At 45.2% G+C, this 14,233-nt stretch overlaps 1 protein-coding gene across 1 annotated transcript in view; it reads left to right on the top strand.

Annotated features, from left to right (window-relative positions):
• The first annotated feature begins 912 nt into the window (after positions 1-912).
• LOC147435922 (isoamylase 3, chloroplastic-like) overlaps positions 913-14,233 on the top strand; it is a 205,298-nt gene continuing 191,977 nt past the window's right edge. Inside the window, exon 1 of the mRNA XM_086488826.1 lies at positions 913-1,180. Within this exon, the coding sequence (XP_086344952.1) occupies positions 1,065-1,180 (116 nt within the window). The 5' untranslated portion in view covers positions 913-1,064. The remainder of the gene's footprint in view (positions 1,181-14,233) is intronic.

Genomic DNA, 14,233 nt, shown 5'->3' on the forward strand with positions numbered 1-14,233 from the left:
GACCAAACAGTGCATGCGTCTTTTAAAAAAAAGGCACAGCGAGAGAAAAAAAAAACAAGAACACCAGAGACAAACTTGTAGACAAAGCTTGGAGTTGCTTTTAGCAACTTGCGAACTGCTTGTGGCTGCAACTTGCGAACTGCTTGTGGAGAAGATCGAATTGCTACTGAGAGCAACACGGAATGCTTTTTTTATTTTATTCACTTGGTAGCTTTTGACAGCGTAGTGTTTTTTAGAGCTTTTTATTGCTGGTTTAAAAAAAATAAATTAAAGGAGCCACATGGGTGTGTAGTTTGTTTTAGAGCTTTTTATCGCTGGGTTTTTTTAAAAAAAAGAGGAGCCACGTGGGTTAACGAGAGGCCAGGGATAGGAATTCTTTTTTTATTTTATTCACTTGGTAGCTTTTGACAGCATAGTCTGTTTTAGAGCTTTTCATCGTTGGGTTTTTAACAAAATAAAGGAACCACGTGGGTTAACGAGAGGCTATGGATAGGAATGTTTTTTTTATTTTATTCACTTGAGCTTTTGACAACGTAGTTTTTTTTTAGAGCTTTTCATCGCTAGGTTTAAAAAAAAAAAGAGGAGCCACATGGATTAACGAGAGGCCAGGGACAATGTTAGAGAAAAACCGGGGTCCTGTGTATTTTAACCGGCTGAAATCCTAAAATTCAGGTTAAATTTTGAGCTTGCCTTGAAGAAAACAGAAAAATTTTCACAAGTTTTAATGTAATTACCGACAAAAGCGTCAAATTTTGACCTAAAAAACGGGAGTGTTTCAAGTTTGCCCTTATTTTCTTCGGTTAGGAAAAATGTTTTTTTCTAGCCCTCGCCTCCTACGCTAACGAAGTAACAACATGTTGGTGAGCAATGGTCATGAAGCTCGCTCGGTGAACCGGACACGTGTTTGTTTTTGAAACCCCCCCCGCCCCCCTCTCTCTCTCCCCCCCGCCCGTGGCGCTGTGCCTCATACACGCGCGCCCGCACACACACACATTCTCTCTCTCTCTCTCTCTCTCTCTCTCTCACACACACACACACACACACACACACACACCTTACCTTCAATGTACCAGCGCACCATTTTCCCTGGCAGCACGGCCCCTACATCAGCTTATGTTGCAAGCAGAGCTTCTCACTCCCCGAAGTATGGTGGTCTTCAAACTGCAGGTTTATTCAGTAGGTATGAATTTTGAGAGAGAGAGAGAGAGAGAGAGAGAGAGAGAGAGAGAGAGAGAGAGAGAGAGAGAGAGAGAGAGAGAGAGATGAATTGTCATTTTGATGAGATGGTTTGTACAATTGGAATTCTGTGTCAAACAGAAATTTGAAGACAAAGTTGGATCACGATTTAGAAAGAATTCTCATCTTGAGCAACAGCGTAAAGGATTCAATGCTAAGACTTTCAAGAACATTTTTTTCCATGCTAAAACATGCCCTAGAGGAGAAGGGAGAAAGGCATGCAAATTCTTTTTGGATGCTTCAGCAAAAGGGTCTACTCTATATAAGGGCCTCCTTTCCAAATTTGTTTTATGAGGCTTCACCTTGTTTTTCAAGGTTGAGGGTTGCAAGGGGAGATGCAAAGTTCGTTGAGGAAACTGCAAATTTTGTTCTTTAACGTCAATCTTTTGCCATTTTTTTCAAGGCTGAGAATTGAGAGGAGAGATGATGCAAAATGTAGCTCTTTTCAAAGACTGGGATTTTTTCTCTCTACTATATATTTTTACCCAAAAGGTTGGTCCTTTTCACTCAATAAGCGAACTTGCAAAGTGGTCAAGTTTCTAGCCATGTCTCCAAATGGCACAAGTGATTGAGGGGATCTATGATGGAGGTTAGGCGGCATCGCAGATCATTGGGCACTCTTAGCTGTTGGATGAAGTTGGTGAACTAGACTCATCCAGATGTTGCAGTGGTCTAGCACACAAAGATGGAATGTTGCAGCCATTCATCTCATAAACTCATATCATGACTAACATCTGAAGAGTCTTCATCACATTGTACGTAGATGGTCGTCCAAAGGGTTGCGCTACTGTTATGTCCCGCTCTTAAGAGAGGGGATCTAGCCTAGATGCCCTCGGGACGGGCGTCCAGTGTTCGGGCGGACGTAGTGTGAACACGGCGAGTGTGGCCGGCCATTATTATAAAAGGGAGGCCAACTTCCAAGGCCTCATTTGCAGTTATCGACCCCCACTGACAGAGTGCCAATGGTTAGCCCGCGAGGATAGGAGTGCGTGAGGTCACCTCGAGGAGGTGAGGCCGGGTGGTATGGGACTCTCGGTCTTACAGGTGCACGCCTACGTCCTCGGACGCTGGCCCAACACGGGGTTGCTGTCGGATGGTGGCTATGGTCGGGTGGTTCGTCCGACGCGTGTCTGTGGGCGGTTCATGTAGCCGGGAGATCCACTCCCTGTGTTCGTTTCATGGTATCAGAGCCGGCTTGGCTGCACGAAGGACCGTGTGCACACCTACGGATTGGTTCGAGTCGGAGAGCCTCAATTTCACGTAATCTTTAGTGATTAATTGCTAAAATTACTTATTTTTCTTCTCGAAAGCATGTTTGAACTTTGCAGGTGCGAATCAATGTTATTTTGCTGATTTTTGATAAAAATCAGAAAATTGACAGGCGGAAGTGCTGAAAATTGAAGTTTTCTATTGATTTTGCTTACTTCCAATGAAAATCAGTAAATCTCTCATGTAATTGTTTGTCTTGGACTAAAATTCAGCATTAGAAAACTTCAATAACCTTTCTCTGTAATCTCCTCTATGTCTGTGCGAGAGAGAGAGAGAGAGAGAGAGAGAGAGAGAGAGAGAGAGAGAGAGAGAGAGAGAGAGAGAGAGAGAGAGAGAGAGAGAGAGAGAGAGAGAGTTACCTCTCTCTTGTCTCCTTTGCAACACAAAGTAGGAAGAGCATCTGCATCTACTGTGGCGTTGAAGGAAATCGTTGGCCCTGTTGGCCTCCAGCGTGGAGGATTTGTTATGCGCTGGCTCCAGAGTGGAGCCTATGGCGTATGTCGGGCACGCGTACCCACGAGCTTGGGGGGGGGGGGGGGGGGGGGGGGGGGGTTGGGGGGGCGGGATTTTCCCTTCTACGCGTCCTTGTTACGCTTCGCAAGCTGTTCGAAAATCAGCGCTTCGTTTTTACGCTGCAAGCAAGTTTTTTTTTTCTTATTATTAAGTGGCCAAGCCCTTTTAAGTTGGGCACCTTGGTTTTTTTCAAAAAAAAGTCAAGTATGAAACCTGCAGTTATTAACTTACTTACAGAGAGTGAGTTTCTTTTGCAGAGAATTCATTTTTCAAGATCTCTGCTTTTCTCCCGAGCCTTCCCTCTCTCACCTGCTCGCACTCCCGCGCTCCTGTCATTGTCTGCCTGCCTTCGGACGCTTACGCCGACGCGTAGCGCTCTTCGGGAATTCAACCTCTCACGACCGAAAAGTGCAGAAAAGTCCTAGTTTTGCGTGAAATTTCCAATCTTTCACGGATTTTGCCATAGATTTCTCTAGCTCGGATGTGTAGCGTGACGACGCGCCAGGTACTGTTCAAATTCCGTTCACGCATGCTCTATACACATGGATTACAAGTACCTTCCAGAGCTTCGACCAACGTGTTACCACTCTGGAAAACGCGAAGGTTCATACGAACATTCGCTTGGCCTCTCTCGAAGGGGTCGTGCAAGGGCTTAGTTCCCGACTTACCGCTCTGGAAAATATGGCTCAGTCCACGACTGCGCGTATTTTCGAGGGCAAAACCCATCTCCAGCAATTGCGAATGCAAATTGCTGCTTTTGGGTTGTAAGGTGCAGCGGAAGTGAATGTTGAACTTTGCTCAAGATGAGTGCTCCGAACTGTGCTCAAGGTTCCTTTTACTTACGGAAGGGAGAGCCTTCCGTTCCTTTAGTGAGAGAGTGCAATGGACACAAACAAAGTGGATGAACACTGTGAATGAAGGTGCTGAGACTGAGAGATAGAGAGAGAAGAATACGGCACCAGAATGTTGTCAAACCCTCTTCCAAAGGCCCCACTCTCTATAGCGAGAGCGGTCTACTTATGATTGCACAAATCTCTACAATGCTTGGACTTGTCGACGATGTCGACGACGACGATGAGGACGATGACGAGACGGGCTGAAATCTGAAAATGCTAATGGCTGATATCTGCAAATCTTTATTTGCTGAATTTTGACTCTATGTCGCTGACGACGATGCAGCGACGACGCGCTGAAAACGCAGATGCTGAAATTTGCGTTTTTCGGGCTGAAATTGTAAACTTCGCGGGATCTAACTGTGTGGCGAGGATCTGCTGCGGGATGGTGAGATCTGCGAGGTTCGGGACTTCTTCTGCGGTAACTGACTGCTGAAAACTGAAAACGCTGGTGTTTCTTGATGTTCCGTTGCGGTGAATCTGCAAAACGTTGAAGTGTGATGCTGATGCAAAAACGCTAGGGCTGAAAATTTGACTTGAGGTGGAAATCTGCTAATGCTAGGGCTGATCTGCATTCGCTGTACAAATCTGCTAACGCTAGGAGTCTTCTACTTCTTACTGTCGCCAAGTTGTTGCCAATGCAAAAACGCTGGCTGATCTGGTCCAAAAACGCCAACCTTTTGCTGTTGATGCAAAAACGCTAGGCCTCTTGGGGGTTCTGCTTGCCTGTTGAGCGATGCTCCTGCTGCCTCTTCTGCCAGAAAGTGCTAGCGCTAGGTTTCTTATACAAACTTAGTAAATTTTCCCTACCTACTTTCCAACAAAAGTCACTTAAAAATAATAAGTGAAAAATGTCAAAAATAGGGAAAATAGGTCTATGCACTGTAAAAATGCTCCTGATGGGTTCTGATGGGAATCTGATGATTATGCTGTGTGCAACGAGAGGATATGTATCTAATCTAAGTGTCTGGATATGCACGGTCTGCAAACAGACTCACAAAAGTGCGAGATCACTTCCTATTCTAGACTAACTTGACTGAACTGAACCCTGGTCATGCTGTAGCTTGTCCACGGACACATAGGGTTGGATGTGTCACGTGACATCCCCTCCTTTTCAAAGTGAGGTACTGGTACCGAACTGTTTGGCGTTGAGGGAGATCGCCAACAGCGTGTGGAATCGTGGAAAGGACTCTTCATGCCCACTCTGATGTGTGGGTCGTGCGATACTTGAACTTCATAAAGGTCTGCAACGCTTACTTCTTTGGGCCGCACCGAAAGCGACAGTCTTCTGTGGCTCCTTCGATGCTTCAACTTTGTCTATAGTCATGCATCTACCTTCTTCAAGAATCTGCGAGGCTGAAAATTCTTGAAACCACTTCCAATACAAAAACATGAACATACCCATTCCATGTAAAGTGACTGGAAAAATATTATTCTTCCTTAAAGACTGTGCATGCAATGTAGATGAACATAGAGACGGAGTGCCAAACCGTTCATCAAACACACGCAAACAATGGATTTGAAACTTGTCTTTCTGATCTAAATCAATCGATTGTGGCAAAACACAATGGAAATGCTGATGCTTGATGCTCAATCCTTCTTGTGCTCTTTCTGATACTGTGTCATTCCAAGGAAGACACATGGAATGTGACTTCCGTGACTGCAAACATTTCATCTTTCCATGAGTAATCCGCATACATCCGTGCTCATTCATGGGTGAATCATGCTCAACGTACAATATGTCATGCCTGTGAAAAGGGATCACATAAGGACGGTGACTAAAATACAGGAAAGCATCACGAATGAAACACTCGAACAATGCGTGCTGACTAATCACTCGAACACATATACTTCCTGTGAGGGTTCTTGGGACCTAGGCTCGAGAGCCAAGATCGGTTCTTCGTGATCGATTGAATCTTCCTCTGGGGGTTTTGTGGACTTCGACTTGAGAGCCAAGATTGGTTCTTCGTGATTGATCGAATCTGCAATGAGGTTAGTTCACGATAAAAAGTATCAACTAACACATCATCCTTGTGAAAAATCACATCGTGATCTTGCAAATCATCATGCTTATCATCGTCATTCAAATCATCATGCTCATCATTATCATTCAATTCATCATGCTTATAATCATGCAAATCCTGTGTGTCTTGCTTTGGAGAAGAAGAGACTGAGAGAGTCTCCTTTTCCCGAATCTCTTGCATCTGTGCCTACACTTGAGAAAAGAATCGGAACAAGGCGGCTTTCCTTTCGTTGTGCTCATGCTCTATGGCTGCCATTCTTTCTTCGCGTTCACGCTCTATTTCTGCTTTTCTTTCTGCATTTCTTGCTTCGCACTCTAACTTCCTGTCCATCATCATCTTGTCAAAAGCCTCCATAGGAGTTAGTGTAATCCTTTGCATAGATGGGGAAGGGGGAGGATCGGAAAAACCTCTTGGTGGGGAAAACTCTTCTTCGCCACTCCCATGCTCACCACCTCCATGCGAAGTATCCATTCCGCTTCAGGTGATGACTATCCACTGAAGTCTTGGGTTCTTAAGTTCACGAGGAACTTGGGTTCTTGTAGGTCTTGGTTCTTGGGTTCTTGAGTTCTTGAGGTTCTTCTTTCGCTTGCAATCCGTGTTAGAGAAGGATCTTCTCTTCACCCGAGCTCTTCTCTTTCCTGCGGGCGCACCCCTTGGCGGCCTTGCGCTCACACCAAGGTTGCTTTTTCCCACCTCACGTCGATTGGCCGACCGCTAACTGCACGGTCCGCTCTCAATGAGTGAAAAAAGAAACAAGGGGAGGCTGGACAAGCCCTTCTTTCTTGGGTTTCCTGTCACTCTTCAAAAACACGATTAGGAATCGAGATTCGACACGCCTAAGAGGTCTTGGGTTATGTGCGACCGCAACAAGCAAAAAAAATTCTGAGGTTCTTGTGGTTCTTTCCTTGAGTGATACAGAACACTGCCAAAGCTCTGATACCAATGTAAGGTGGAGCGGAAGTGAATGTTAAGCTTTGCTCAAGATGAGTGCTCCGAACTGTGCTCAAGGTTTCTTTTACTTACGGAAGGGAGAGCCTTCCGTTCCCTTAGTGAGAGAGTGCAATGGACACAAACAAAGTGGATGAACACTGTGAATGAAGGTGCTGAGACTGACAGATAGAGAGAGAAGAATACGACACCAGATTGTTGTCAAACCCTCCTCCGAAGGCCCCACTCTATGGCGAGAGCGGTCTACTTATTGCACAAATCTCTACAATGCTTGGACTTGCCGACAATGTCGATGACGACGAGACGGGCTGAAATCTGAAAATGCTAATGGCTGAAATCTGCAAATCTTTATGTGCTGAATTCTGATTCTATATCGGTGACGATGTCGCTGACGATGTTGATACGACGATGCGGCGACGACGCGCTGAAAACGCAGATGCTGAAATCTGCGTTTTCCGGGCTGAAACTATAAACTTCGCGGGATTTGACCGTGCGGCGAGGATCTGCTTCGGGATGGTGAGATTTGCGAGGTTCGGGACTTCTTTTGCGGTAACTAACTGCTGAAAACTGAAAACGCTGGTGTTTCTTGATGTTCCGTCGCGGTGAATCTGCAAAATGTTGAAGTGTGATGCTGATGCAAAAACGTTAGGGCTGAAAATCTGACTTGCGGTGGAAATCTGCTACTAACGCTAGGAGTCTTCTGCTTCTTGCTGTCGCCAAGTTGTTGCCAATGCAAAAACGTTGGCTGACCTGGTCCAAAAACGCCAGCCTTTTGCTATGATGCAAAAACGCTAGGCCTCTTGGGGGTTCTGCTGAGAAGTTGCCTGTTGAGCGATGCTGCTGCTGCCTCTTCTGCCAGAAAGTGCTAGCGCTAGGTTTCTATTTATACAAACTTAGTAAATTTGCCCTACCTACTTTCCAACAAAAGTCACTTAAAAATAATAAGTGAAAAATGTCAAAAATAGGGAAAATAGGTCTATGCACTGAAAAAATGCCCTTGATGAGTTCTGATGGGAATCTAATGATCATGCTGTGTGCAACCAGAGGATACGCATCTAATCTAAGTGTCTGGACATGCACGGTCTGCGAAACAGACTCACAAAAGTGCGAGATCACTTCCTATTCTAGACTGACTTGACTGAACTGAACCCTGGTCATGCCGTAGCTTGTCCACGGACACATATGGTTGGATGTGTCAAGTGACATGAGCGTTCACAAGGTGGTCCAACTGCCTCGATTCCGTACAAAACTACAAATTTCTCAGGGGAGGAGAAAGAATGTACAATTGGCTGTAAATAACTGATTGCATCAGTGGACTACGTATTTTGATCTCCATGGGGAGCATGATGAACGGAGGATTCATAAGATTCCTCTCTATCTACGCAGTAAGGCGCTTACCTAGTGGCGCGATATGATAGAGAAGCCTACGACGTGGGCTGATTTCTGTGTGAAATTCAAGAGGGATTTTGCCAAAATGGATCTGTTGAAAGCTTATGCCGAACTACAGAGTCTTTCGATGAAAGCTCTGTCTTTTGATAAGTATAAAGAAGCGCTCACCTTCTGTAAGGTGGATTCTATGCACGTTGTGCACATGTACATGTTGGGATCACATGAAGATTACCGTTGGGCCTTAATCAAGGACAAAGCCCCGACTGACGTCGAGGATGTAGTGGCAAAGGCCAGGACGTTCCATTTGATAAATGGAGCGAATTATGAGAAGAAAAGAACTGCAGACCATCAATCCGGTGAAGGCGCTTCGAGGAAGCAACCCCGATTCCAGCATAAGTCAAAATCACCGTCGAGATCTTCTCAGGAGAAGAAGAAAGCCAAAAATGCTTCAGGTGCTGATGCAGTGAAGAAGGGGGCTTGCTTCGGATGTGGCCAGACGGGTCACCAAATCAAGGATTGCCCCAAGAAGAAGACAAAGAAAACCGCAAGGTCGTCCTTCGGTTCAGATTCACGAGATCTCAGGTAACTTTGATGTCATTCAAGTTGAAATCCATCATTTAGCGCACAGTTCATGCACTAACTGTACTTTTAGCACCAAAGTGTTTGATAAGCACGATCTTCTCCGTTTTCCTAGGAAGATCAATGGTCACGACTTGACCGTACTCCTTGATAATGGAAGCTCACACAATTTTGTGGATGTAAAATTGGTGCGGAATCGGATGGTTCTAGATTTGTCGCTTGAGATGGCTGATTACAAAGAGAACGTGGATTTCCACATCATGCGCCTGGATAGAGCAGATGTTATTTTAGGAATTCCATGGTTTAATGATAAACAAGACTCATTGTATATAGACTATGTACATCACTCTCTTGTTTTTGTTAAGCATGACATGCCTCATGTATCTGTGTCGTTTTGTAATCTGAATTTTGTAGATAATGGTTTTGCAATACCAGTTGTTACTGCTTTGGAAATGTACAAAGGTACAAAGTCTTATGATGTTGACTTTTATCAATGTGTACCATCTGCTTGGTTTGATTCGTTAGTGCTTGGTACTTCTGTCACTAAATTTTGTAAAAATGTTTTATGTTCTTCTGTTGAACTTGGGGATTCCGACGAATCCAACCTTATCCGAGAAATGATGATTGATTTCAAGGATGTTTTTCCTGATGATCTACCTCCTGGCTTGCCGCCTTCAAGAGGAGTAGATCATGGCATTGAGTTGGTGGCTGATAGTCAGCCCTTCTCAAAGCAACCCTATCAGTTTGTTTAGTAAGACCGAGGAGGACGAGATTCAACGGCAACTGAAAGATTATCTCGATAGGGGTTTTGTTCGGCCAAGTAAATTCCCGTGGGGAGCGCAAGATTTACTTTCTCGAAAGAAGGATAACACTATGCGCTTGTGCGTGGATTACAAGGGGTTGAATAAGCTCACTGTCAAGAATAAGTATCCGTTTCCACGCATGGACGGTCTGATAGATCGGCTCCATGGAGCGTTGCATTTTACGAAGATAGACTTGCGATCAAGCTATCACCAAATACGGATCAAACTGGAAGATAATCCTAAGACATGCTTCCATACGTGTTATGGTCACTACGAGGTTTTTGTCTTGCCTTTTGGTTTGACCAATGCTCCAACTATGTTTCAGCAGATGATGAATGATCTACTGAGACCATTTTTAGGCAGCTTTGTTGTTGTATTTCTCGATGATATCTTGATCTACAGCCGAAGTTTGTCTGAGCACCTAGCGCATATACGCGCTGTTCTCGAGGTACCGAGAATTGAGAAGCTTTACATCAAGGCTTCTAAGTGCGAATTCTTTAGAAAAGAGCTTATGTACTTGGGTCACATCATTACTCGCGATGAAATTCGTGTTGACCCTGAAAAGTTGGATAAAGTGCGAAATTGGTCCATTCTGAAGAATGTGCGCCAAGTAAAGTCTTTCTTAGGCTTTACTGGATTCTTTCGCAAGTTTATCAAGGACTACTCTAAAGTTGCTGCTCCGCTTACGCAACTTCTAAAAGGAGGGGTGAAAGGGTCGAAGACGTTAGGTCCTCATTGTAAAGGTAACCCCCCTGTTGTCTGGAATGAGCGTCTCGACGAGAGCTTTGGAACACTAAAGCACTTGGTGACTACTACGCCAATATTGCACATTGTGGATCCTAGCAAACCGTTTGTGGTTGAAACGGATGCTAGTGATTATGCCATTCGTGCGGCATTATACCAGGATGGACGTCCTGTTGCGTTTGAAAGTAAGAAACTTTCTGACGCTGAGATGCGGTATCCAACGTATGAGAAGGAGCTTTACGCCGTAGTCCATGCCTTGAGGAAATGGCGACACTACTTGTATGGCTCTACATTTATTGCATGGACAGATCATCATTCTTTGCGCTATGTCTGTGATCAAGGTGATCTCAGAGGCCGGAAGGCTAGATGGGTTGAGCTTGTGCAAGAGTTTGTGTCACGTGACACATCCCAACCCTATGTGTCCGTGGACAAGCTACACCACAACAGGGTTCAGTCAGTTTAGATTAGCAGTGATCTGGCACTTTTGTGAGTCTATTTGTAGACCGTGTATGCCCAGTCACTTAGCATAGATGCATATCCTCCGGTTGCACACAACATGATCATCGGAATTCCCATCAGAATCCATTAGCATCAGTTAGGGGAATTTTCCAGTGCATTTAGCCTATTTTCCTATTTTTGGTTATTTTTTTTAAAAGTGACTTTCCAACAAAAGTAGGTAGGGCAGTTTTGCTAAGTTAATATATAAGCAAACCCAAGTTGGCACTTTCTGGCAGAAGAGGCAGCAGGAGCTTCCCGCTCAACAGGCAACTTCTCAGCAGTACCCCCTAGCACCCCCAGCGTTTTTGGATTCCATCTTCGCTGGTCCAATTCCCACCATTGGCGCTTCCTCACTTGCAGTCATCGCATCACCCTCAGCACCCTAGCGTTAGTAGATTGTTGCCATCGCCTAAGATTCATCAGCATTAGCGTTTTTGCTATTTCAGCCCATTAGCGTTTTTGGCAAGAGACAGATCCAACCAGCGTTTTTGATTCTCAGCCTTTACCGCATCAGACCACAGCATTTTTAGCCCTATGGACAGCAGGAGATCAGCCCCAAGCTGGTTGCAAATGTTCCCCCATTTTCAGCCATAAAAACGCAGACAAAACAGTCATTTTCAGCCACCAAAACAGTCCCCGAATTCAGCAATTAGAAGATCACAGATTCCAGCCATCAAGTCGTCGTCGTCATTGGCATAGTCCAAGTTGCATCAGTCCATTGCATATGCCTTGTACACCTTTGTGCAATCAAAGTAGACCACTCTCGCCGACGAGAGTGGGGCCTTCGGAGGAGGGTTTTACAACCTCTCGGGTGTCGTATCTCTTCTCTCTCCTTCTCTAAGTCTCATTCACTTGCACGCACAATATCCACTCACTTTGTTTGTGATCATAGCACTCTCCATAAGACGGAAAGCTCTCTCTTTCCTTAAGAACTAAAAGGAACCTTGAGCAAATAAAGATCACTAATCTTGAGAAAATACAACATTCATTCCGCTGCACCTTACAGTTTAACTTTGAGATCCGTTATAGAAAAGGATCCCACAATCGAGTTACCGATGCACTTAGCAGGATTCCTGAGGTTAATGCCTTGTCTATGGCTGAAATCTCGATGGATTTCTCTCTCTCTCTCTCTCTCTCTCTCTCTCTCTCTCTCTCTCTCTCTCTCTCTCTCTTCGAGGGCTATGTTGTTCCGATGGCCATTTTGGCAAGATATGGAATGAGATCGAAGTGGGGCATGATTCGCGTATAGGCTTGGGTGATCCGGAGACCCAAGTGTCGTGTCGGAGAGACGAGACAGCGACAATATTCCATTAGAGGTGGACTATTGTTCATAAGTGGTAAAGTCTGCGTGCCGGAAATCGATGAGGTTCGACAAAGGATTTTGTGCGAATGCCACGATGTTCCTAGCGTTGGGCACCCAGGCATCCAGAGCACTTTGGCTTTGGTCAAGCGATATTTCTATTGGCCAAGGATGCGCTCTTACATAGAGAGCTATGTGAAGAGATGCGCTCAGTGTCAGGTCAATAAGGTAGACTGCCTTAGGAAAGTTGGCCTGCTACATCTATTGGAAATCCCAGATACCAAGTGGCAGAGTATTTCCTTGGACTTCATCGTTGGTTTGCCAAATACTAGTCGGGGCAATGACGCCATTTGGGTTGTGGTCGATAGACTCACAAAGATGGCAAAATTTATACCAACAAAGTTGACAGTAAAAATCCATGAGTTTGCGGTTTTATTTGTCGATCAGCTTTATAAGCTGTATGGTCTGCCTGAGGATATCGTCAGTGATCAAGATACTAAGTTCACTGGCCGATTTTGGCGAGATGTGTTTGCTCATCTTCAGACGAAGTTGAGTATGTCGTCTTCTGACCATCCTGAGTTCGACGGACAGACTGAGAGGATGAATCAGACGTTAGAGGACATGTTGAGAGCCTATGTCTCTCATAGGCAGTCTGATTGGGAAAGATGTCTTCCACAGTTAGAGTTTGCCTATAATAGTAGCAAGCATTCTGCTAGTGGATTTAGCCCGTTCATGCTGATGTATTGATTTGAGCCTAAATCCCCGATTGCTATTGGCTTAGAGAAAGTCAAGGAACGCTAAGCTCGTGATTTCCTGTATGACATGCAAGAAATGCTCGAATTGGCTAAGGATAGTATAAGAATGGCTCGTGATCGAGTCACTACTTATGCTAATCAAAAGAGATTTCCAAGGACTCTTGATGTGGGACAATGGGTCTATCTGAAGATACCCAAGGATTCCAAGACTATGCGAACAGGAAAGCATTATAAGCTTTCAGCTAGATATTGTTGTGGTCCGTTCTTGATCACAAAGAAAATTGGCCAAGTTGCTTATAAGTTGGCTCTTCCTTCGGATGTTAGTGTACATCCAGTATTTCATGTTAGCCGCCTTAAAGTAATATTGGGCGAAGCCGACGTTGTGTCCATCGAGGAAAATGTATGGCAAGATATGCAAACTAAGTATATTCCTCGAGAACCAGAGGCAGTGCTAGATCATCGTACCCGTCATTCACGCCAAAAGGCTTATGACGAGTACTTAATTAAATGGAAGGGTCAATCTGAAAGGTTTGCTACTTGGGAACCGGTTAGAGCGCTGAAAGCTCAGGTTCCCCACTTCATTGATGAGGACATCAATGGTTCTTAAGGGGGGAAGTATGTTATGTCCCGCTCTTAGTAGAGGGGATCTAGCCCAGACGCCGTCGGGACGGGCATCCAGTGTCCGGGCGGACGTAGTGTGAACATGGCCAATGTGGTCAGCCATTATTATAAAAGGGAGGCCAAGGCCTCATTTACAGTTATCGACCCCCATTGGCAGAGTGCCAGTGGTTAGCCCGCGAGGCTAGGAGTGCGCGAGGTCACCTCGAGGAGGTGAGGCCGGGTGGTATGGGACGCTCGGTCTTATAGGTGCACACCTACGTCCTTGGACGCTTGCCCCAGCACGGGGGTGCTACCGGATGGTGGCTATGGTCGGGTGGTTCGTCCGCTGTGCTCGTTTCAGCTACTGTCTGATCTGTCATTCTTAATGTGAATGATGCGGCTATCATGCTCAACCCTAGCTTCAGATTGGCTTCTGACATGACATTTACACCCACTCCATGAACTTTGGTCGCCCCTTCTCTTGATCTAAACCTCTGGTTGTTCCTTGGGTGCTTCTACTAGATAGATTTGTGGCTGCTCCTTCTTCTTCCACATTGAAGAGTGGCCTTCGGTGAACTGACATATTGTCTCTTCTCAGGGCTAACGACACTGTTTTTTGACTTCCTCTCTAGGTGTGCTATGTCGCTCTTGAGTTGCTGATCTCTTCTGGGTCTTTTCCGGT

The sequence above is a fragment of the Adiantum capillus-veneris genome, chromosome 18, assembly GCF_014529385.1.
Source record: "Adiantum capillus-veneris isolate H3 chromosome 18, ASM1452938v2, whole genome shotgun sequence".
Classification (NCBI taxonomy): domain Eukaryota; kingdom Viridiplantae; phylum Streptophyta; class Polypodiopsida; order Polypodiales; family Pteridaceae; genus Adiantum; species Adiantum capillus-veneris.